Genomic DNA, 25825 nt, shown 5'->3' on the forward strand with positions numbered 1-25825 from the left:
ATACCGCACATTTGTTCACGCTATTTTCACTCGACATCACACACGCATGGTGCTGCTTCTCAATAGTGGAAATGAAACACTCAGTATCGGGACAAGTGAAGCACAGGTCTCAGGTGTTCCTCCCACGATGTACGGTAGAATGGCCGTGCATTACACCCAGTCAAAAGGGCAATGGATACGCGCACTGCAAACTGTGTAGAACTGACATTAACATCACTCATGGTGGTCGCGATGACTGCACGCGGCATGTCAACTATAAAAAAAAACACATATGGAGTATGCTGAAATGGCGAGTCAGGCGGAAAGTAAATCTGGGGGTATCCAGCAGTTTTTTACGAAATCTGTGGATGAAAAGACACGGAACGTGACACGTGCTGAAGCGGTGATGGTTGACCTGTGCTTGGAGTTGAACTTGCCGATTACTGCCATGAAATGCGAGTTAAACTTATTCAGTTTCTTTTTACATGTCTGATTTTTATTCACTGAAATATCAAACACTGGCTGTACTTCTTTAATTCAAAGTCTTTTCAGTGTTGCAAGCGCAAATGTACATGTAGTATGATCAAAAACAGCATTTTATGATTAGTGCTGTTGGGATTGTGGCAAAAAATTGATCATTCCACTGTTTTAAATACAATTATAAATGTCATTTTATTCAATGTCTCTTCTGAAGCATTATGCTGAAGTATTTATATATTGGGACATTTAAGATAACAATGTCGGACTCTCTTTGGCATGAAATAAGGTGTGTGTGTGTGTGTGTGTGTGTTTTTTTTTAAATTTTATTAGAATCCGTTAACAGGTAGAACATTTTGCCAGGCAATATAATAATATAATACTTTTGAGGAGTTACATTCAATACCAATGATTGGTAGTCAACCGTAATGTCTGCAAAAAGGGAACACTATTGTATTTGGAAAAGTGATATATATTGTCTCATCTCATTATCTCTAGCCGCTTTATCCTGTTCTACAGGGTTGCAGGCAAGCTGGAGCCTATCCCAGCTGACTACGGGTGAAAGGCGGGGTACACCCTGGACAAGTCGCCAGGTCATCACAGGGCTGACACATAGACACAGACAACCATTCACACTCACATTCACACCTACGGTCAATTTAGCCCATGTTTACATTAGACTGTATCAGCGGATCATCAGATTAACGTTTTTAAAACGATTAGTGCACACAGCAACGCCAATACACGATTTGCGTGCACACAGCAACACCAATACACGGATACGCTCGGCTCCGCAGGCATCCTGCGCTCCAAAATCACTCTGCCCTGATCAGCGAGTGCCCTCTGGAGGGTGCGCACTCCGGCCCTGCGCAGCTCACAGAGCGCGCGAGTGAAGTACACAAGCCACGATTCGGGACTGAGCCGCTGTGTGTGTGATCTCAGCGCATATCACTTACTACTTGCAAGTGGAAGGATGGCAAGCCTAAACACAATCATAACTACACAATGGGCAGTATTTGCATCAGTATTTGCAGTATTTTCATACTTTTATACTCTTTAATGAAAGGTGATACAAGGCGGAAGTCCGCGCCGTTTTTCAGCAGTCGCGTCACATGACCGCCAGCGAATCAGGAAGGTGGATGTCACAGTGACGTTGTCCAATGACGACGCCAGCTAGAGCTCAGCACAGCGTATCCGCGTATTCTCAATGTTTACACGATCTGGATTGAATACGTGGACGCTGGCGGATTCCCGTTTCCAGGCGGTTTAATGTAAACAGACAGTGCATCCGCGAAGAAAACGAGACAGATACGGTCTAATGTAAACATAGCCTTAGAGTCACCAGTTAACCTAACCTGCATGTCTTTGGACTGTGGGGGAAACCGGAGCACCCGGAGGAAACCCACGCGGACACGAGGAGAACATGCAAACTCTGCACAGAAAGGCCCTCGCCGGCCACGGGGCTCGAACCCAGGACCTTCTTGCTGAGGCGACAGCGCTAACCACTACACCACCGTGCCGCTGTGATATATTGTATGCTCTAGAAATTTGTCGAGTGGAAATTCAGTTGAGATGGCTGCTCGCGTTTTGTTTATTCAATTCACACAAAACAGTTCTTTTTAATAATTTAAATGTGAAACATATTGGTTTATACACCTCTTTATAATGGAAATGCGCATCAATTAATGTTACTGAAAGTCATTCCAAAATACTGAAAAATGTTTTCAAGAATACTGAAATTCAAAATTTGGGGTAGGCATCTCTGAGGAGGAAATCTGCGTCTACACGGTGACGCATAAATGTGTGGAATTCAATTGGATGCGCATGCCAGGCGGCTAGGTGGTGCTGTGAAAGACCTCCGCTATGTCTGCACGCATGCGCAACGTCTTCCGTCTTGTCTGATCTACACATCTGCGTCGCGAAAACTTTGACTACTCTGGCTATGGTAAGTAAGAAAGTAAGTAAAAAAGTAAGAGCATACTATACCCGCCTCTGTTCATTAACGGTATATGTGCAGATTCGGTATAGATGTTCGAAGGACTCCTGGACGTTTATTAAAGCTGCCAGAGCAGCTTGAAGGTTCGTTGGATCGATGTAATCAGACATGCTCTTACTTTTTTACTTACTTTCTCACTTCCCGGGCTGGCGTGTACAGTATATGACATATGTATGACGTAAACGCGTACCCGACGTGAGCAGATCCGAGCAGAGTTTCGCGTATTGGGTAGTTTAGACGGATATGCAACGGGGGCTGTTTTTAACTTATCCACTCTGGAAGGCGTTTTCAATTTTTTCCGTTTTTCAGCCTCGGAAACGCCGTCCCCGTGTAGACGAAAGGCACTTCCGATAAAATATTTAGTCGTTTTTACCCGACAGCGTCCTCGTGTAAACGGGCCCTAAATTGTTGTTAATCTACTAGTCGCAGTGTGATGGCACACCGTTAAAAGCGAGAGCAATAAAGCATATTTAATCTGTGTTGTTAATCCAGGTAAGATGCGCACACTGCTATTCATCATCATTTCCCCTGCTCTGCCTCCCCATGCTGTCAAAATATATTTGTGGTGGCGTATCAGATGCGAATATGCTTCCTCTTTTTCTTGACTCGGGAGAGGCTACAGGGGGTTTTTAAAAAAAGAAAAAAAAACTGCTTTTCCTATGATGGTGTTTTTCATGACTGAATACTCTGCTGCATTCAGGCAGCCTTTCCTCGCTGATTCAATCCAGGCATGTTTGATAGTGGAAAACACTGGCTTCAAAAACGCATCTAGTGCTCTAGAGCACAAAGTGAAATGACACCACAGCTCGCTAACGGCTGGAGAAAGCCCCATGCTTCTCACACAGCCCGTTGAGTCACTGAAGAATATTTGGAAGGCAAGGGTTACACACACACTTCCTGTCTCAGCACCGTTGACGAGGCTGGTAGCTCGTGTGGTTTCACCTGTTTTGCAATTTGGTGATTGAAGCTGCAGAAGTACAAGTGTAACATTTGCTTCACTATGTAGTACCATGTGTTACTAGGTTTCAAATTGGTGGTTTTTATTTTTTATTTTTTTTATGATGAATATAATCAAAATAAGTGTGTATTCATGTTCTTGATGTAACACTTCTGTTTTGGGATCTGGTGAAAATATATCGTGTGGTGGTAGGGCTGCACGATTATGGAAAAAATGATAATCACGATTATCTTGATCAAAATTGTAATCGCGATTAATCACGATTATTCTTGATGTTAGGGAAATCACTTAAATTTTATCTCACTATATTCAAACAAACAATATGAACAGCTTTCAGTGCAGAATGAAATTTAAAAGAGAAATTCTGATTTCCAAATGCCAAATAAATGAAATTTATCCAAGAAATTACCAAAGGATGAAGGAACTGAGAACTCAATTGCAACAATTACATAGCATTATACTGAGGCCTACAAGTTTTTAGCTAGAAAGACCAGCCTATCAACATGCTCTGGCTTTAAACATGAGCGAAGGCAGGTCACAGCATTGCCTCCAGTGCTAAATAGTCTGTTGTTCCGACATAGTTAGCTTTTCTCTCTCACCTCAATCTGCTACTCTCTTTCTGCTCTCACGCTATCACCCCTTGAAGAAGATACCGCTGCACTGAAGCTCTGTGCACTTGGCCAGTGTTGCCAGATGCTGCTGACGTTTTCCAGCCCAAAATATGTTCAAAACCCGCCAAAATGCACTTAAAACCGCCCAATCTGGCAACACTGCACTTGGCTTGCTTGCTTATTTAGGCGGAGTAATGAAACCTTACATGCGTCGGTTCGCCCCCTAATGGTTTGGTGGAGTATTGGTCAGAAAGTGCTTGATCAGATATACAGCAGAGCTCGCATTTTAAATGGAAATAAATCGCGATTTTCATTTAATTTAATCGTGGCAGCCAAAATCGCGATTTTCGATTAAATTCGATTAATTGTGCAGCCCTATGTGGTGGGTTTGCTTGTTTCATCATCCATTCTCCCTCAATAGTCTAGATCAGACCTGGGCATTTTCCGGGCCGCATCCGGCCCTTTGGTTCATTCCGACCGGCCCGTGTAAGGTTAATTAGAAATTACAAAATAAACGTATTTTCTAATTTTACCTCATGCATGGACTGAATGTGCATTGCTTTTATTGAACACAACTTCAAAATAAAAACGCAATGCGCGCGACATGAACATGACATGAAATCCCGCGATAACTACTTCCGTAATTTGTCCAGACCAACCACAAACTTGTACGTCATCCTTCAAACGGTCCAGCCAATCACATAGTGTGACGTCACCAGCAGGCGCCGGAGCCCGAGCCGATCTGTAGATCTGATCCCTACACCGAATGGACTGATGATCATCTGTCAGCTGTGCTTCGCATCTCCACCTCAGACATTCAACCTGACTCTGATGCACTCGTTAAAGACCAACAGAGACGAGATTTCTCTCACTGGACAAATAAAAAACACCAAATGAGGTGATTAGACTACAAATGTGGGCATCATTATTATAATATGATGTATCTTGTTTGATATTTGGAGTAGAAAGACAATATTGTGATGTCTTTTTATTGTGTTTTGGGGTGAACGTGACTGAAAAAAAAATGGTACAAACGTTCACATTTTGTTAACCATTGTTTTGGGAAATTTGATTGAATAAATGACATTTTTTGTAAGGCAACCTCGTTTTTTCCATACTCTTACCAGTCTTAGCAGCTTGTAAAAATATTTATTGCTTTATATAAAGAAATACAATTAATATTATGCAGAATTTAGTTCAGCCTTATGGTCCGGCCCTCCACAAAATTTTCTGTTTCTCATGTGGCCCTATGGAAAAAATAATTGCCCACCCCTGGTCTAGATCATGAGTAATCTGTGGTTGGTAGAAGAGAGCAACTGGACTTGCTTGAAGATTGTTGAAAACGTTTCACCCCTCATCCGAAAGGCTTCCTCAGTTCTGTCTGACTAATAGGGAGCATCAAGTATTTATCCTCTCATGGATCATCATAGAATCCGAATTCTGATGGCTGCATTGTAGGTGGCTGATAAAAGATGTCTTAGACACCCACCACAGATTACTATGTACGGTTAGGTCCATATGTATTTGGACACTGACACACTTTTTTTTTTTTTTTTTTTTTTTTTTTTTTTTAAACCTGTTTACTGAAACGTATTCAAGTTATAGTTATATAACGGACATGGACATAAAGTCCAGACTTTCAGCTTTCATTTGAGGGTATCCACATTTAAAATTGGATGAAGGGTTTAGGAGTTTCAGCTCCTTAACATGTGCCACCCTGTTTTTAAAGGGACCAAAAGTAATTGGACAATTGACTCAAAGGTTATTTAATGGACAGGTGTGGGCAATTCCTTCGTTAGGTCATTCTCAATTAAGCAGATAAAAGGCCTGGAGTTGATTTGAGGTGTGGTGCTTGCATTTGGAAGATTTTGCTGTGAAGAAAACATGCGGTCAAAGGAGCTCTCCATGCAGGTGAAACAAGCCATCCTTAAGCTGCGAAAACAGAAAAAAACCCATCCGAGAAATTGCTACAATATTAAGAGTGGCAAAATCTACAGTTTGGTACATCCTGAGAAAGAAAGAAAGCACTGGTGAACTCATCAATGCAAGAAGACCTGGACGCCCACAGAAGACAGCAGTGGTGGATGATCGCAGAATAATTTCCATGGTGAAGAGAAACCGTTTCACAACAGCCAACCAAGTGAACAACACTCTCCAGGAGGTAGGCGTATCAATATCCAAATCTACCATAAAGAGAAGACTGCATGAAAGTAAATACAGAGGGTTCACTGCAGGGTGCAAGCCACTCATAAGCCTCAAGAATAAAAAGGCTAGATTGGACTTTGCTAAAAAACATCTAAAAAAGCCAGCACAGTTCTGGAAGAACATTCTTTGGACAGATGAAACCAAGATCAACCTCCACCAGAATGATGGAAAGAAAAAAGTATGTTGAAGGCGTGGTACAACTCATGATCCAAAGCATACCACATCATCTGTAAAACACGGTGGAGACAGTGTGATGGCTTGGGCATGCATGGCTGCCAGTGGCACTGGGTCACTAGTGTTTATTGATGATGTGACACAGGACAGAAGCAGCCGGATGAATTCTGAGGTATTCAGAGACATACTGTGTGCTCAAATCCAGCCAAACTGATTGGTCGGCGTTTCATAATACAGATGGACAATGACCCAAAACATAAAGCCAAAGCAACCCAGGAGTTTATAAAAGCAAAGAAGTGGAATATTCTTGAATGGCCAAGTCAGTCACCTGATCTCAACCCAATTGAGCATGCATTTCACTTGTTAAAGACTAAACTTCAGACAGAAAGGCCCACAAACAAACAGCAACTGAAAACCGCTGCAGTAAAGGCCTGGCAGAGCATTAAAAAGGAGGAAACACAGCGTCTGATGTCCATGAGTTCAAGACTTCAGGCAGTCGTTGCCAACAAAGGGTTTTCAACCAAGTATTAGAAATGAACATTTTATTTACAATTATTTAATTTGTCCAATTACTTTTGAGCCCCTGAAATGAAGGGATTGTGTTTTTAAAAAATGCTTTAGTTCCTCACATTTTTATGCAATCATTTTGTTCAACCCACTGAATTAAAGCTGAAAGTCTGAACTTCAACTGCATCTGAATTGTTTTGTTCAAAATTCATTGTTATGTACAGAACCAAAATTAGAAAAATGTTGTCTCTGTCCAAATATTTATGGACCTATCTGTACCTGGATGACTGAGAATCTTCAGACATCTAGATCATGAACCACAATTTAACACGTTCTTTTTGTTTGTTTTTAAGACTCTGTGTGGAAGATAAGGAATTTTAAACAGACCGTCTCAGGACAGACGAGTCTGAAATGTCTGTCTGTCTGAATGACAGGCCAAAGGCCTGGAACAACGTGGCCGGGGGTCGCCCCGTAAGCTGAAGGGCTTTCGATGCCTGGAGATGGCATTCAGCTATTTCCAGGCACGTTTTTTGTCATCTTCAAAGGCCAAATTACGCTAGACATTAGTTGCGAATTACACTACAAATTGAATATAATTTAAAGAAAATGTCAGAAGATTCAAGCAAAACCTGCTTAAAGTTCTACCCAAGAAAAGTTGCACACAGGTCAGTTCCATGTCCAGAAAAAAGTATGGAGGGGAAGGATGTTCCAGTTGGTTACAACTTGCTGGTCCTCATATACAGGTAGTATAATAACACTCATAAAACATTGTCAACAATGACTATTTTATAATAAGTCTAAGAAATTTAATAACTAACAGCGCAACTATTCTTCCATAATGGAGTTAAAATTTTCAGGACGAGATTCAAAGTAACTTTGTCACAATGACTTTTAAAATGATTCGAAACTAGACGCGGTGATATCATTTGGCGTTCAGACTCAAATCTGCTGGACTAGAACTGGAAAAAAATAGAAGAAAATAAACTATTAAAATATAAATCTACATCCTACAAAGCATATAACTGACATTCTTATTATGAGTTGGGGAAAAAAAAATTGGACATAACATTGATTGCCAGTTTGCCACTTAACGTAATACTGTACTGCAAAGTTTAATGTAAACTGAATTCTTAATCGGGTCATATCCCATTATGGTGCATGTGTTGTAACCCATTACGTGATCTGCAGCTTGAAGAGTCAGACTCGCCCAAATTCAAAGCTTCTGGAGGAAATAAAGCTAAATCTTGATTAATCCAGTAAAATTTGAAGTATAAATTTAATTTAATGAAATGAAACTGGGGGCGGCACGGTGGTGTAGTGGCAAACGGGTCTGTATCCTACAATACAGACCCCGGATACGGACCTCCTGGCAACTCGCTCGTTCACAACCACAAACGTAGCAATTTTAGTCAATACTTTATTTTTTTAAAATAAGATTTATAAGATTATCAAAGGGGTGGCACGGTGGTGTAGTGGTTAGCACTGTCGCCTCACAGCAAGAAGGTCCTGGGTTCGAGCCCCGTGGCCGGTGAGGGCCTTTCTGTGTGGAGTTTGCATGTTCTCCCCGTGTCCGTGTGGGTTTCCTCCGGGTGCTCCGGTTTCCCCCACAGTCCAAAGACATGCAGGTTAGGTTAACTGGTGACTCTAAATTGAGCGTAGGTGTGAATGTGAGTGTGAATGGTTGTCTGTGTCTATGTGTCAGCCCTGTGATGACCTGGCGACTTGTCCAGGGTGTACCCCGCCTTTCGCCCGTAGTCAGCTGGGATAGGCTCCAGCTTGCCTGCGACCCTGTAGAACAGGATAAAGCGGCTACAGATAATGAGATGAGATGAAATGAAACCGAAAGAAAACAAATTGGATATAAGGGTGACGGGATTGTGCTCTGAATGAAAACAAACTGTAAGTGGGTTCGGCGCTGTCGTAAACAACAACAAAAAAAAATTTACGATAATGTGTTAATGTGGACCATACAAAAGAAAAATACATTAAGCCTGAATGAAATGAAGATTCACTGCAGATAGTTATTTTATTGAGGTATTTGAACTCCATTTCTCCGATTTTGATGAATTCAGAGTCTAATAATCTATAATTAGATATTACGACAGTTATTTTTACACGCACACCACCTGTACTCTGCTTCCCCAGGAATTTCATAAACAACGCGACCGGATCACTGAGGGGATTGAACTGGTTTTGTTGGAACTTTTATTGCTGTGACTGGAGTAATTGCTATAAAAATTTTGAATTTGAGCAATCCCTAAAAGATGTGAAGCATAAGGTATCATTACTGTATTGTCTAGGGTAGTTATATGTTGAGTATATATCGAGGGGCGGTAAACTGAGTAATATTCTGTCTTCTGTAAACCAAATTAGATCGGCCAATATGTAGAAAACGTCACAAAATATGTAGACTACTTACAAGTGGTGCTTGAAAGTTTGTGAACCCTTTAGAATTTTCTATATTTCCGCATAAATATGACCTAAAACATTATCAGATTTTCACACAAGTCCTAAAAGTAGATAAAGAGAACCCAGTTAAACAAATGAGACAAAAATATTAAACTTGGTCATTTATTTATTGAGGAAAATGATCCAGTATTGCATATCTGTGAGTGGCAAAAGTATGTGAACCTTTTGCTTTCAGTATCTGGTGTGACACCCCCCCACCCCTGTGCATCAATAACCGCAACTAAACGTTTCCAGTAACTGTTAATCAGTCCTGCACACCGGCTTGGAGGAATTTTAGCCCATTCCTCCATACAGAACAGCTTCAACTCTGGGATGTTGGTGGGTTTCCTCACATGAACTGCTCGCTTCAGGTCCTTCCACAACATTTCGGTTGGATTAAGGTCAGGACTTTGACTTGGCCATTCCAAAACATTAACTTTTTATTCTTCTTTGACCATTCTTTGGTAGAACGACTTCTGTGCTTAGGATCGTTGTCTTGCTGCATGACCCACCTTCTCTTGAGATTCAGTTCATGGACAGATGTCCTGACATTTTCCTTTAGAATTCGCTGCTATAATTCAGAATTCATTGTTCCATCAATGATGGCAAGCTGTTCTGGCCCAGATGCAGCAAAACAGGCCCAAACCATGATACTACCACCACCATGTTTCACAGATGGGATAAGGTTCTTATGCTGGAATGGAGTGTTTTCCTTTCTCCAAACATAACGCTTCTCATTTAAACCAAAAAGTTCTATTTTGGTCTCATCCATCCACAAAACATTTTTCCAGTAGCTTTCTGGCTTGTCCACGTGATCTTTAGCAAACTGCAGATGAGCAGCAATGTTCTTTTTGGAGAGCAGTGGCTTTCTCCTTGCAACCCTGCCATGCACACCATTGTTGTTCAGTGTTCTCCTGATGGTGGACTCATGAACATTAGCCAATGTGAGAGAGGCCTTCAGTTGCTTAGAAGTTACCCTGGGGTCCTTTGTGACCTCGCCGACTATTACACGCCTTGTTCTTGGAGTGATCTTTGTTGGTCGACCACTCCTGGGGAGGGTAACAATGGTCTTGAATTTCTTCCATTTGAACACAATCTGTCTGACTGTGGATTGGTGGAGTCCAAACTCTTGAGATGGTTTTGTAACCTTTTCCAGCTTGATGAGCATCAACAACGCTTTTTCTGAGGTCCTCAGAAATCTCCTTTGTTCGTTCCATGATACACTTCCACAAACGTGTTGTGAAGATCAGACTTTGATAGATCCCTGTTCTTTAAATAAAACAGGGTGCCCACTCACACCTGATTGTCATCCCATTGATTGAAAACACCTGACTCTAATTTCACCTTCAAATTAACTGCTAATCCAAGAGGTTCACATACTTTTGCCACTCACAGATATGTAATATTGGATCATTTTCCTCAATAAATAAATGACCAAATACATTTTTGTCTCATTTGTTTAACTGGGTTCTCTTGATCTACTTTTAGGACTTGTGTGAAAATCTGATGTTTTAGGTCATATTTATACAAAAATATAGAAAATTCTAAAGGATTCACAAACTTTCAAGCATCACTATACTATTTTTATGTAAATTTGGTTATTACTATTATTTAACTCCGTATTTTATATTCTGTTGTGAGTTTAATCAAGTTTTCAAGGAGTTTTGCCTTATGTAGCCTTAGCAGCTCGCTAGCTCGTATAAATCTTCACATGAACACGTGACACTGTTAAATTCACCTCAGCATGTCTTTTACAATCTGCTAAAGTCACTGTTACAAACAGTACAGCGCGCAACACCATTCTTTTACCCCGTGAAGCAAGGGGACACTTTGGGGGGGGGGAGGGGCACTCTGTCACGATGCTCCTGGATACACTGAACTGGTGGACTGTCCGTTTGGGAGAGAAGTCGTAAAGCCCGCCCACACAGAATATTGATTGCTCCGTTTTGCTCAGTAGACCAATCAGGATGCACACGCTCTCTCTAAGAGAAGCTGTAAAGCTTGCCCACACAACACTGATTGATTGGTCTACTTAGCAAGACACACAGCAGTCAGCTCACGCTGTCTCTCAGGGAGCCTCTATCAATATGCGGGGGAGTTGGGAATAATTCACCTTGTCCTGTCAGACAAGCAGATGCAGATTTGACTTGTCCGGACTGAACGTTTAGTTGCCCCATCCAATTGGTCTACTTTTAATGTCGAGCCCTGATTTATATTATTTTTGTTATCGGCCATCCGGGCCGATGCTTTTGAAATGCAGATGGACAAATGTGAACATTTTACCAATGTCCGGCCTTATCTCCTACACTGAGACTAAAAACAAAGACCGCTTTCTTAATAGGTAAACAGATTCATCATGTTTCCTCAATTTTCCAGTCTGGCATTTGTATATTTTGCAGACAACTGTTTTTGTGCTGTGACTGTATTAAATCCAGCAGTTCCATGTATCCACTGCGCCAGCTCCTCTGTGCTGCCTGAGAATAAGCTCAGGAATGACCTGGGGTTTTTTTATGTGACCGTCGGAGAATGCAAGCTGGGCTGGCAAATGGGGTCCAGTCAGGTTCTTAACAGCTTGGGGGTGCCATGTCTGAGAAACGGATAAAATGTGTATAGTGTAGTAACGCAGAGTTCCTGCTGGTGCTCATCACACTTGTCATTGACAAACCAAATCCATCGGTGGCGAAGAGAGAATTCCTAGCCGTCGTCACAGTGGCCGATGTAGTTGTCATCTTTATTATCATCAGTCATATTTTATAGAAATCCCTCCATTTGCCAAAATCCAACCCCAGTGAAGAGATGGCAGGAAGCCAGAGTGTAAACAACGAGCACGTGCTTGTGACCAATAAATATCGACTACACACGATCAAATGAGCGCCAAGCTTTTGGTTAATCGTGGTGCGTCGAATACCCTGTCCACACTAGGGATTTTGTACCGGTACGATACTACTTTCGTACTGTAACACCTGTCCACACTAGCAACTATACCGGTACAAGTGTATCTGTACGAAACCCACAAATGTATGGGTTTCGTACCGGTACAGTATCGGTACTGTAGCGCTTCGCTGTAGTGTGGACAGATGAAGCGGCTCTGTATCAATACAAATATAATGCGCATGCGCAATGAACCATTCCTACTTCTTCTGGCAATACGCACGTGCTTTCTAGCTGTAAATAAAATGTCAAAATGGCTCAAAACGACTGTGGAGCTACATGGAGCAAAGAAAGGGGGGAGGAAGAGGGAGAAAGGGAGATTCGTTTTCTTTTTCTTTCTCAACTGCCTCACGCGTTTTATACGATTCAACTGAATAAATGACCACCAGAAATACAGACTGTACATTGACAACAAAAAGCACACACATGTTGTTTCATCTGCCATATTCTCGGAAGGAAGTTACTCGGTAACCACGGAAACATTTCGCGCACGCGCATTTCAACTACCGTGAAAGAAAACCGCAAACATTTCTCGCTAGTGTGGACAGATGCACTAAACTGTACCGGTATACTTTGTATCGATACAGTTATACCACTATCGTACCGGTGTATATATGTGAACACAGTGTTAATCGGCCTGGTGTGGTGGTGTAATCATCTCTGTGTGGAACCGAACAATAGCGCAGTCTAAACTGAGGAAGTTTTTTTTTTTTTGGGCGGGACTCTTCAAGCACTGAAGATGATTTAAGGGCTGAAACAGCCACAGGGGGTACACTCTGAGCCCCTACCGTCCCCGAGCACATCGGACAGTGTCAGTAATACAGGGGTCGGTTTATATATTAAAAACAACAACTGAAACTGCTGTCAGCCGGCAAGCGACTGGAGGACTCTGTTTCGGGCGGCATGGCGTGTTGAGTCCCCGTGGCTCATGCTGTGGCGTCATTAGACCCCATCACTCGGGGGAATAGCCCTGGGTATTTTCGCCCTCAAAAAAAGTAAGCGATTTAATAGAAACAACGGACTTGGGTGTCATCTGCGATTTTGAATGTTGTAATACAATAATTTGGCTTAGAATTGGTGCCTTTGTGGTCCTACAGGAGAGAGATGTGGATGAGAAATGAGATTTTTATTCAACAGATGATAAATTTGACTAGTGATCTTGAAGTTAATTGACACATGGCTTAGTTTCCTGAGACATTATGGATGTAAATGATAGAAACTGAACTGCATAAATTTAAAAAGAGCAGTGCAAAAATCACTAATAATGTCATAACCTTTCAAAGTGTGTGGGTGATACTATTTCTTGTAAAGTTGGATATAACCTCCACAACCTATCGATGCCAATCTCCCTTTAAAAAAAAAAATCCATGCCCTAGGTAAGCCTGACTTAGGCCCTGGTGTTTTCAATAGTTAAAACCACCCTAAAGCTAACGTATGATGAAAAATGCCGTTCAATTGTAAATCAAGTTTTGTGTTGGAAGTCGAAGCTAAAGGGAGTCCAAATACCTCTTTTGAATAATTCCATGCAAAAATAACCTGAAGTAAGCTCAAAATAAAGGTTTTATTTTTTTCGCGGCTCGGTTTCCATCAAATCCTGCGCTCTGATTGGCTGGCAAACGGGTCTGTATCCTACAATACAGACCCCGGATACGGACCTCCTGGCAACTCGCTCGTTCACAACCACAAACGTAGCAATTTTAGTCAATACTTTATTTTTTTAAAATAAGATTTATAAGATTATCAAAGGGGTGGCACGGTGGTGTAGTGGTTAGCACTGTCGCCTCACAGCAAGAAGGTCCTGGGTTCGAGCCCCGTGGCCGGTGAGGGCCTTTCTGTGTGGAGTTTGCATGTTCTCCCCGTGTCCGTGTGGGTTTCCTCCGGGTGCTCCGGTTTCCCCCACAGTCCAAAGACATGCAGGTTAGGTTAACTGGTGACTCTAAATTGACCGTAGGTGTGAATGTGAGTGTGAATGGTTGTCTGTGTCTATGTGTCAGCCCTGTGATGACCTGGCGACTTGTCCAGGGTGTACCCCGCCTTTCGCCCGTAGTCAGCTGGGATAGGCTCCAGCTTGCCTGCGACCCTGTAGAACAGGATAAAGCGGCTAGAGATAATGAGATGAGAAGATTATCAAAAATCTTGTAAATTTTTGCCAGCATTTCTCAGGAGAATAGCATTAATTTTACATCATGGATAGTGATGACTGTTCACAGCGAAAGCGAGTTTTACTACCCTGAGGAAGAAGATATAAAAGAAAACATTTCAGGAGAAAGCTAAAAACCTCTAACTTGTGAACGCCGAGCAAAAACATGGCTGAATCCTGAATGGCTCCTATTTGTATAAAATGTAAAAATGTAGTTTGAGCGGTAAAATGTAGTTTGTTTTTTCCTGCCATGGAAGTGCACTTGTATACCGAGGAGGAAGCAATTTGCATTACAGCCGTGAATGAGGATTCAAAATGACGGCTCGGTTTTCCCTTTCGGGCGCTCTCGTTTTCTGTTAGAATTTGGTAAAGAAAAAAATAAATACATTATTTACCAGCTTAAGGTCGGTCCGTATGGTGAAATACCGTGACCTCGGCCCAGAGGGCCTCGCTCAGTACTTTCAAGACCTCGGTCACGGTATTTCACGATACGGACCTCCCAGCTGGTAAATAACATTTATTTTAGCTTGATGGTGCACAGGGCGCCCAAAATCAAGTCTTTCTTATTTGAGGCTGGAGTGGAGCCTAGATTTTATATGTAATGGAGAGGTCTAGCTGTAGCTGTACAAATACTTGAATTGTCAGTTTGGTTGGTATAAACCTGTATTAAGTCTTTAGGAAAAAGATATAGGCTAAGAAAAAGTGAATACTTTTTTTTTTTCAAGGAGAAAATTTTTCAGAGCCCAGGGTGAATGTCGATAATGGACATGATCTCTGTGTAAAAAATAGATCGTGGACACGTTGATCGTTCGTGATGCCAGATCATCCACCCCTGACTTCAGTGTCGGATGAAACTGTAATAAGTATCATCAAAAATTTGGTCAACGCATTTAAACCAGAGTGCTGTCTTTTGAATCTGATTGGTTGGAAGGTGTCTTCAGGGCAGAGGGTGGTGCAGTTTCTCTGTAGCATGACAGGCTGGGGTTTGGCTGCTTAACTTCTAAGAGGGAGAAAAAAAAAACTAATGCTGCTGAGGGAACGGCTGTGTGTAATAGAGACGGCGTGATCAGCATTCTGTGAGGTTAGTACTGATGCCAGCTCCAAACAGAGGAGGGGCCGGATACTGCAACGCTTATCTACTTGGGCAGAAACGAAAAAACATGGTTTAAACTGGTTCATTGCTAATCAGGTTAACTGGTGGAAATAATTCATGTTAAACTCCATTTACATCATATCTCTTGGCACTCAACGAGACATTATTTTTCATGAAGTGGTCAATGTGAGAGTAAACGGTTTGATGTGACCTGTTTGGGTTAAGAAGAACTGCCTCGCTACTGACATGTTTCATTTCAGAACACAATGAGGTTTTACTCACGTGTTGTCGGTGATTGGCTCAGCGTATCAAACAGAGAAAAGAAATCTTGGCTGATGGCTGATCGTATTTAAGCCAGCCGTTGGCCGATCCATATGTTGTTGCTGATCTGTTCTCGTGTTGTAAGTGACTTTTCACATTAAACGTAACTATAAACAAGGCAAAAAGACTTGAAAAGGTTAAACGTATTTAAATTAACGTATCCAATGCCACTGTATGTTTGAGCTCAAACTTCCACTTATTGCATGTTGTTCTTTTTCTAGATCAATTTTTGCTCTTTCTCGAACTCCTTCAGTGAAAAGAGGCTGTGGTGAAATTAAACAGCGTTTCATTCTCTCTGCTCTGCACAGGTGTTGAGAAGATTTTGGAGTTGTTACTTGGGACAAGAATTTTAGAGGACCTAAGTCAGTTCAAAGGTAATGAAGCCTGTATAGTTTTGCCTTCACTGGAAGTATTGACTGTGCAGTGAAATGTATAATGAATTGGCAAAAGTTAATTGTTTGCTTTATGATTAAAACAAAGGATGCGTTTAGACTTGGTACTAACATGCATTTCTGGAGGTTCCCAAGCAGCACACTGTACAAATTTCTAGGCAAACGAAACTGCAGGTGTAATAGTTGGCAGTGTATAGGGGCCTTTCACATGACGTCATCATAACTGCGGATTTGTTTATGTTGCTGGGCAAGCTCTGTGTTTGACAACGACCAGCACAAGTGTACGCAAGTGACCGTAAGCCCAATTCAGTAAACATGTACAGATAAACTTGTAGAAGTTACATCTAATAGAGCAATGCCAGAGACCTGTAGTGTTTTTGGATGTAATAACTGATGTGGAGATAAACCTGGTTTAACTTTTCACCACTTCCCGGTGAACCCAGAAATACGAGAAAAATTACAGGATGGAGTTAAACGAGAAGACTGGATGCTAGCAAAGCACTCCTGTGTGTAGAGAACGTTCTGTATCGGGTTAACGTGAACACTTTATGCACCATTTTTAAAATGTATATCAAGATGTGTGCTTTGGACATGAGAGATTTTTATTAGACCTGATGCTTGGCTCGACTAGCAGCATGTTTGTTGTGTACTGATGATGTAGACTGAGCTAAACACCATAAAATATGCTAGATCTAGGCCCTGGCTTGTTTATTACTGTTAGAAGTCCATGTTTGAACTTACCTTTGTGTTGAGGCTTTTTTTTTTTTTTTTAAATTGGGAATTTTCCATAACATTCTGGCATCCACGAAACCTGCCTCAAAATATTGGTAGGCATCTGTATTTTTTGTATGCTTTTAGCATCTCTGGAGTTTATTTAGAAGTCCAAATACTAAATAGTTCAGGATGTCATAGAGTCCCAAATCTGTTAGCTGGTTTGCAGAACACTTTAATAATCTGTGTGTGTGTGTGTAAGTTATATGAATCTGTGATGCCTGCATGTTTCAGCTTTTGGATGTAATGTAATCTGCTGGTATAATATAAATTTTTAATGATTTCCCAGAAATTGTACTGACCTGCATTCATCTCGATTTTCATTATTAACTGTTGCGGCTGTTTCTTTGTTTGCCGGGCAATATGGCGGATGCTGTGTGATAAACAATCTGTGATGTCAGTGAAAGGCCCCTATAGGAGTTTCTATGTGCTGTTGTCACATTTGAACTCTTTGTGATGAATTTATTTTATTTTTATTCCTCAAACTCTGCCAGTGTTTGCCTGTGCTCTTGCTACACAGTAACTATACTGTCACTCAAATACATGTCAAGTTTTTATTTGCATAGCGCTTTTAACAGTAAATGTTGTCGCAAAGCAGCTTTACAGAATTTGAACGACTTAAAACATGAGCTAATTTTATCCCTAATCTATCCCCAATGAGCAAGCCTGTGGCGACGGTGGCAAGGAAAAACTCCCTCAGACGACATGAGGAAGAAACCTCGAGAGGAACCACACTCAAAAGGGAACCCATCCTCATTTGGGCAACAACAGACAGCATGACTATAATATTAACAGTTTTAACATTAAGTCAGTTTCGTTGATGTTGTAACTCTTCATTGATGGAAACTTGAGTGCAAAACTGTTCATGACAACTGCAGTCCTAAAGTTAGCAAGTCAACTGTAGTCCTCAGCCATAAAAGCATTACTGTAAGAGTCCAGAGCGTCCTCAGGTGTGACTTTAAACTGTCCACATGGGGCCGTCCTCCACAGCAGCGATGTGATGAGACTCCATCCAGACACAGGGCACCAGGATGGATCAGGCAGGTCTGAGGAGCAGAAGAGATCAGCATCTCGATCCCAGGACCAACATGCAACTCAGAGGGGCAGATTGGGGGGAAGAAGAGAGAGAAAACACAGGTTGTTAGGTATGCCCAATGCCACCTGAATAAGTAGGAACAGTATACATATTGCACTGAGTACAAGCAGGGACTCCGGCAACTAACCATGACCGCATAACTAAAAGGGGAGAGCCAGAAGGTAACACAGGCATGAGGGAGCCCCGAGACATAAAGCAGCAGCCACTACACCGTCAACAAACTCGAGTGAGCAAGTGAGTAGGGGACTGACAGCATCCATACATCCCAGTTTACCAAAACACTCTATGCCTGAGGACCCTCCAGATCTACTCCTTTACCTCATAAACACCATTAACACAAGGCTTGACTAAACAGATGTTTTCAGCCTAGACTTAAACACTGAGACTGTGTCGGATTCCCGAACACTACTTGGAAGGCTGTTCCATAACTGTGGGGCTTTGTAAGAAAAGGCTCCGCCCTCTGATGTAGCCTTCACTATATGAGGTATCGGCAGATAGCCTGCTCCTTTTTGGCCCTTTTCCACTACCCTTTATCAGCTCACTTCAGCCCGACACGGCTCGCGTTTCGACTATCTCAGAGCAGCACGACTCAGCTCACTTCAGCCCTACTCAGCACCCAAAACTCGCACGGTTTTGGAGTAGGGCTGAAGCGAGCCAAACCGAGCCGAGTGGGGCTAGGGGCGTGAGGAGACACTCCCCTGTGCACTGATTGGTGAGGAGGAGTGTCCTCACATGCCCACACACGCCCCGCGAGCACGCTGGGATCTGTAAACACCGTAAACCCGGAAGAAGAATTACGAGAATTTCTGAAGCCTTATGCGCCTCGCCTCATCTATACGCTCTTGCCAGTATCTGTTGGCGTTGTCGGTGACAACAAGCCACAGCACCAAGACCAGCAACACTAACGACTCCATGTCCTCCATGTTTATTGTTTACTATCTGGGTCGTGAGACTACTGCTTAAAAGGTCACTGATGTCACTGTTTGTGCCGCCTAACGACATCACGTGACGTCCACCCACTTTCGCTAACTCCACCCAATGTGTCCACCCACTTCCAGCCAGCACGGTTCAGCGCGGTTGTAGTCGAAATGCAACCCCAGCAGCCCCACTCAGCCCAACTCAGCACAGCACGGCTCAGCCCAACTCAGCCGTGTTGGTAGTGGAAAAGTGGCATTAGATCCAAGTAGGCTTGGCGGGTCATAAAGGATCAGAAGTTCTCAGGTACTGTGGTGTGAAACCATTCAGTGCTTTAAAGGTCAAAAGTAGTATTTTATAATCAATATGAAATTTGATTGGGAGCCAATGCAGTGTGGATAAGACAGGGGTGATGTGGTCATATTTTCTAGTTCTAGTAAGGACTCTTGCTGCTGCATTTTGAACTAACTGGAGCTTGTTTATGCACTTATTGGAACATCCAGACAGTAAGGCATTACAATAATCCAACCTGGAGGTAACGAAAGCATGAACTAGTTTTTCTGCATCATGTCATGACATTAAATTTCTTATCTTGGCAATATTTCTGAGATGAAGGAAAGCTATCCGGGGGATATCGTCAATGTGAGTTTCGAATGAAAGACTGGGGTCAATAATCACGCCGAGGTCTTTTACTGCTGCACGTGAAGAAACAGAAAGGCCATCCAGAGTTATTGTGTAATCAGAAAACTTACTTCTAGCTGCATGTGGTCCTAGTACAAGTACTTCAGTCTTGTCAGAGTTAAGCAGAAGGAAGTTGTTAAGCATCCAGTGTCTAATGTCCTTTACACATTCCTCAAGTCTATTAAGCTGGTGTCTTTCATCAGGTTTTGCAGAAACATACAACTGTGTGTCATCAGCATAACAGTGGAAACTAATACAGTGTTTACGAATAATATCACCCAGAGGGAACATGTATCAAGAAAAAAAAAAGCAGTGGACCCAAGACAGAACCTTGTGGAACACCAAACTTTACCTCAGTACGTCTAGAAAAATCACCATTTACATCAACATACTGATAGCGATCAGTTAAATAAGACCTGAGCCAGGAGAGGGCCGTTCCCTTACCTCCCACAACATTTTCTAGTCTATCCAGGAGAATGGAATGATCAATGGTATCAAATGCTGCACTAAAGTCAAGCAACACAAGCACCGAGACACAGCCCTGATCAGACGCCAACAGTAGGTAGTTTACTACTTTTAACCAAAGCTGTTTCTGTGCTGTGATTAGGTCTAAATCCTGACTGATACGTTTCATGGATGTTATTCCGATGTAAATATGAGCATAACTGCTGTGCTACAGCTTTTTCAAGGATCTTGGAGATAAAAGGGAGGTTTGATATTGGTCGATAATTGGACAGCTGACCGGGATCAAGGTCAGGTTTTTTAATCAGGGGTTTGATAACTGCTAGTTTAAAGGATTTGGGTACATAGCCAATTGTAAGAGAAGAATTTATTACTTTTAGAAGCGGTTCAATTACTTCAGGTATTATGTTTGAATAGACGTGTAGGTAAGGGATCTAGTACACAAGTTGAGGCTTTTGATGCCGAGATTAATGAAAGTAATTCAGTTTCTCTAAGGGGAGTAAAACATTTCTAATTGCTGATCTGATCGTTATATTGTTAACTACAGGGTCACTTACATTGTCTGTCTGACCTTAAATTAGTAGTTTGAATTTTTTGTTGGATATTCTCAATTTTGTCATTAAAAAAAATTCATGAAATCGTTGCTACTACATACTGCAGGTGTGCATGTGTCTATAGTGGACTTATTCCTGGTTAATTTTGCTACAGTATTAAATAGGAATCTAGGATTATTTTTGTTATCTTCTATTAGGGAGGAGAGAGATGTTGGTCTAGCAGCACTAAGAGCTTTTCTATACTTCAGGAAGCTCTCCTTCCACGCTAATTTGAACGCTACTAATTTTGTTTGACGCCATTTACGTTCCAATTTTGGAGTGGTCTGTTTTAAAGTGCGAGTGTCATCATTATACCAGGGTGCTAATTTTTTGTCTCTGACCATTTTCCTTTTCAAGTGCATATTCTGGACCAGTTTTTATTTTTTATATGAAAGTATGTCCCTTTACACACTCATCCAGAAGGGTAATTTTGCACAAGGCCATCTGTCTACAGCAGAAAAATACGTCTGGAAAAATCCCAAGCGAGTCTGGAGCCAGAATCGTGACGTTACCTGCGGAAGCGCCAGCAGGCTGCGTGAGCTCTGCACGGTTTCAGTGCACAGCCTGTGTAGACCAAGCGCTCCCATTTTCTCTCTCATTGTCCGGTCTTTTGGAAAACGATGAGTACTAATCCCATCAAGATTGGTGCTGCTACACCCTCCTACGATACATCTGTTAACCATTTTAATAATTACGCGATAACGTTGAAGAAATTTGCAGAAAACCACCAGGTCGTTTTCTCATAAACAAACCAGCGCTGACGTAGGATTCAGAGGGAGGCGTCCCGCACACGACGTCACGAAAATCAGTGTTTGCCGGGAAATCCAAATGCAAAGTTTTTTCAGAGGCGGACCAATTCGCCTCAAATGGCTTGATTTCAACTGAATTTTTCTGGTATTGCGCAAGGTAAAAAAAAAAATTGCAGAGAATGCAGAATGTGACACATATTGGACCAAAGTTTAATAAAAAAAAATAGGAGAATTACATTGATCTTGCTCCTGAATTTACCCGTGATGTGCACTTTAAGAGGAGCTACATTTTTAATATGGCGGAACGTTGACTCTAAGCATTCAGTTGCCTGATCAAGTTCTGCAGGGGCTGACAGTGACCCAATCGAAGTTGATAACTCTGGGAGATCATTTATAAAGCTCTGTGCAGTAGCTGACGTGAATGTACACTACCGTTCAAAAGTTTGGGGTCTGGGGGGCGTCGTGGCTCAGGTGGTTAAGGCGCCATACCATGAATGCGGGCGACCCGGGTTCGATTCCGGCCCGCGGTCATTTCCCGATCCCTTCCCATCTCTCTCTCTCCTGCTCATTTCCTGTCTCTACACTGTCCTATCCAATAAAAAAGGTGCAAAAAGCCCAAAAAAATATCTTAAAAAAAAAAAAGTTTGGGGTCACCCAGACAATTTTGTGTTTTCCATGAAAAGTCACACTTTTTTTATTTACCACCATAAGTTGTAAAATGAATAGAATATAGTCAAGACATTTTTTTGGCCATTTTGAGCATTTAATCGACCCCACAAATGTGATGCTCCAGAAACTCAATCTGCTCAAAGGAAGGTCAGTTTTATAGCTTCTCTAAAGCGCTAAACTGTTTTCAGCTGTGCTAACATGATTGTACAAGGGTTTTCTAATCACCCATTAGCCTTCTGAGGCAATGAGCAAACACATTGTACCATTAGAACACTGGAGTGAGAGTTGCTGGAAATGGGCCTCTATACACCTATGGAGATATTGCACCAAAAACCAGACATTTGCAGCTAGAATAGTCATTTACCACATTAGCAATGTATAGAGTGGATTTCTGATTAGTTTAAAGTGATCTGCATTGAAAAGAACAGTGCTTTTCTTTCAAAAATAAGGAAATTTCAAAGTGAGCCCAAACTTTTGAACGGTAGTGTACGTTTAATACAGTAGCGTGGTGAGGTGCATATATTATTACTCGGACATATTTTGAATGAGATAACGATCTGAGAACTTAGACTGTCGAAGTATGACTATATTTTCTACGTTTAACCCGAATGTTAGATACATAAGAATTTAATTAGTAAAGAGTCTAATATTCAATGCCTATATCTAAGTAAATATTTTGTTGGTATTAGTTTGTATTGATGTGACCATTGGGTTGCTTTTAGCAAATTGGGCATCCCTAGACTCTGCTCTTAATACCATATCTGATCTGGGTCATAGTTCTTTTACGTTAATTGCAATTAATGGCATTTAGCAGGTGCTCTTATTCAGTGTGATGGACAGCATACCTAGAGCAGCCGGGGGTTGTGTGTCTTGCTTTAACACTCTGAGGTCGAGAGCTTCCCTGGCGAAGCTCGACAAGTTTAGAATGAGTAGGTCATGTATTTTGGATAAATATTTTCGAGTTTTTCATCATACAAGTGCAATAAACATATTGACAAACTTTATACTTTCCTATGTGCCCACTGCCAAATATATAATAATTTTCTAATTATCTAAATTAGATGAAACCTAAAACTTGTCACCTTATTCAGTCACACTGGAGTTGGAGCGATGAGCTCACACTTGCACCTTCATAAGACTATTCACATGGTAACGGTATTCCCTTTCACTCTTCAGTTTCAGTTGCTTTCTCTTTTGCGGTGGGAATGTCCACTGTAAACAGGATAAAATCTGTCAGATATAGGCTATTTGGAGGTAAAACTTGTTGCGAGATGGCACGCGGGTTTAATTTGCTTCGGATGATTCAGGACAGCGGTTCAATTCAATCTTGAGACCCGCGACATTGAGTGCCCTGCCCCCTTTAATTTTTAAATTATTTTAATTTTTTAAAAATGAATTAATTTTTTAAAATAAAAACTTGGACTCGATCCAGCTAAAGATCAGCTCGAGTAAGCGTAAATATTTCTGATGGGTAGATCGGTTGATGTGTGCGCTGTACTGCATACACAGGAAAAATGACAGCAGTTTTTTCCAGAGTTAAAAGTATTTTCCTTAAATTAATTTTGCTCGATTTTGAGTTGAGAGGGTAAAATTTGGAGTAAAATTGGAGTAATTGTGTAACAGAGTTGGTTGTGGCTCTGAACTGAGTAAAATAGTACAAGAGTTCATTTTAAAGATGCACTGAATAGTGCCAAATACCAAAACAAATTGAAATACCAGATAAATGAAGCTGCTGTAAAAAGCAGTTTTAGAACTGTTGGAATGTGTGTGGGGGGGGAACCCATGACCTTACCCATTGGGACTTGACCTGATGGGATTAAGAGTTGGCAGTGGGAGGGGTTTTCACTCTTCTCATTGAATGGAATGGAATTTTTTTTTAAACTATTCTCATTGATTACCCCTCCCACTGCCAACCATTTTATCCCAAAACAATAGGACAATTTTTTTGATGGCCAGTTAATTGTCCAAATCAATGGAGCAGATTGAAGTTTTTGTGCTTGATCCAGTCCTAAGACCAAACAGAATCCCCTCAAGTTACCAGAACAGTTCGACACAATGGGTAAGGTCATGGACACCCCCCTCCACACACACATTCCAGCACAGGTTGGAATGTATGGAAAAATGTTTGGCCCTCAGTTGGTTGTGGGGCTCAAACCTAGGATCTTCTTGCTGTGAAGTGATTATGCTAACCACTGCACTACTCTGCTGCCTGTTTTTCAAACAAAAATGAAATTTCTTAGTTTCAACATTTGATATGTTGTCTTTGTATTATTTTCAGTGGGGAAAAATATGGTTTCCGTGACTTTTGTAAATCTCATTCTGTTTGTTTTTGGGCCATTCTCAGAAAATGTGACGAGTAACGGTGAAGACATTAAAAAAAAATTAATTTGTGTACACTAATTAATCCCTGTAAATATATTTAATAAACAAATGCATATTTCATGAATTCACAAAGCAAGAGATCATTATTTTGAAAAAAATAATGCCCAGTTGTCTTTACCATTACCCTATAGAGTTATGGTAAGGACAACACTAGGTAACTGTAAAGATATTTCATGGCATTTTTGGGTCACTGAGTGCAGAAGAAGAAGGGGGGGAATTATGCATTTATTTTCCCATCCTAACTTGCTACTTGGCTAGCTAAACTTTTTTTCAACATGCAGCATCATTATCTTTTAGCATTTGGGGTTAACGGCAAAGACAGCTGATTTCCTGGACAACTCAATTTCATCTTTAACTGATCGGTACATACACCTGTGTGTGTGTGTGTGTGGCGCCCCCCCCAAAAAAAAAAAAAAAAAAAAAGGCTGCTCAGCATCCTGGTCCTTCCTCATGTAGCTGCACTGCCCTCTGTTGTTAAAGCCCTGAATTACAGCATGATTTTACCATTTGGGTAACGGTAAAGACATGAAAGTACACATTTTTGTGCATATATTTTAGGCTGTACACCAAAAACCATTGAAGCAAAGATCATGAGGTTTTCCATAATAAAGTGACAGTATCGAGGTAATATTTCAGAAAAGGTGAATATTAAATTAAAAATGTTCAAATTTCAGTAATCCATATTTAGACACATGATGGTAATGACATTTTGGTGTATTAAAATAAAATTTCCAACTTTTTTTTTTTTGGGGGGGGGGGGGGATTCATTCCAGCACTTTACTTTTTTTTTTTTTAAATAAACCCTCATGGAGCATTTACTAATCCCCTTACCACTTGCATGATATTGAAAGGGGTGTGTCGTATTTACGCAGGCAGTATCTGTTGCATCATTAGCTAATAACTTTGCACAATAGGTGCTTGACTGTTATAGATGAGGAATAATACCATCATACACAACTCATATTAAATGTCAGTGCAACTGTAACTGGCTTGAGGTATTTTATTTGATGTTTACATGTGCATCAGCTTATCTATTGCAGCTTCGTCCGCAAATATTAAGATGCTTGTTATTTAACATGCTTACTTTTTAAACAAAAGTAGTTGCTATGGCAACTCTTTGTCCTGGTCCCTGACCTGCCCTCCTTAACACTGAATGCCATTTCTGCTTGGTGCATAGCATCCAACCCCATTTATAACAGAACACGTTTATAGCATTTACAATTAGTTATAAGAAATGAAGACTTGGTAAGGGGTTGTGTGTGTGTGGGTGGGTGG

The 25825-nt window shown here is 41.3% G+C and overlaps 1 protein-coding gene across 2 annotated transcripts in view; it reads left to right on the forward strand.

The window, feature by feature from the left end:
- Nucleotides 1-25825, forward strand: part of wu:fc17b08 (uncharacterized) — a 91149-nt gene that overhangs the window by 51712 nt on the left and 13612 nt on the right. Inside the window, exon 2 of one of the 2 annotated variants that reach the window (XM_060916862.1) lies at nt 16149-16214. The exons of the other annotated variant lie outside the window; for it this stretch is intronic. Within the exon in view, the coding sequence (XP_060772845.1) occupies nt 16149-16214 (66 nt within the window). The remainder of the gene's footprint in view (nt 1-16148; nt 16215-25825) is intronic. 2 annotated transcript variants of the gene reach the window in all.

This window comes from Neoarius graeffei, chromosome 3 (genome assembly GCF_027579695.1).
Source record: "Neoarius graeffei isolate fNeoGra1 chromosome 3, fNeoGra1.pri, whole genome shotgun sequence".
Classification (NCBI taxonomy): domain Eukaryota; kingdom Metazoa; phylum Chordata; class Actinopteri; order Siluriformes; family Ariidae; genus Neoarius; species Neoarius graeffei.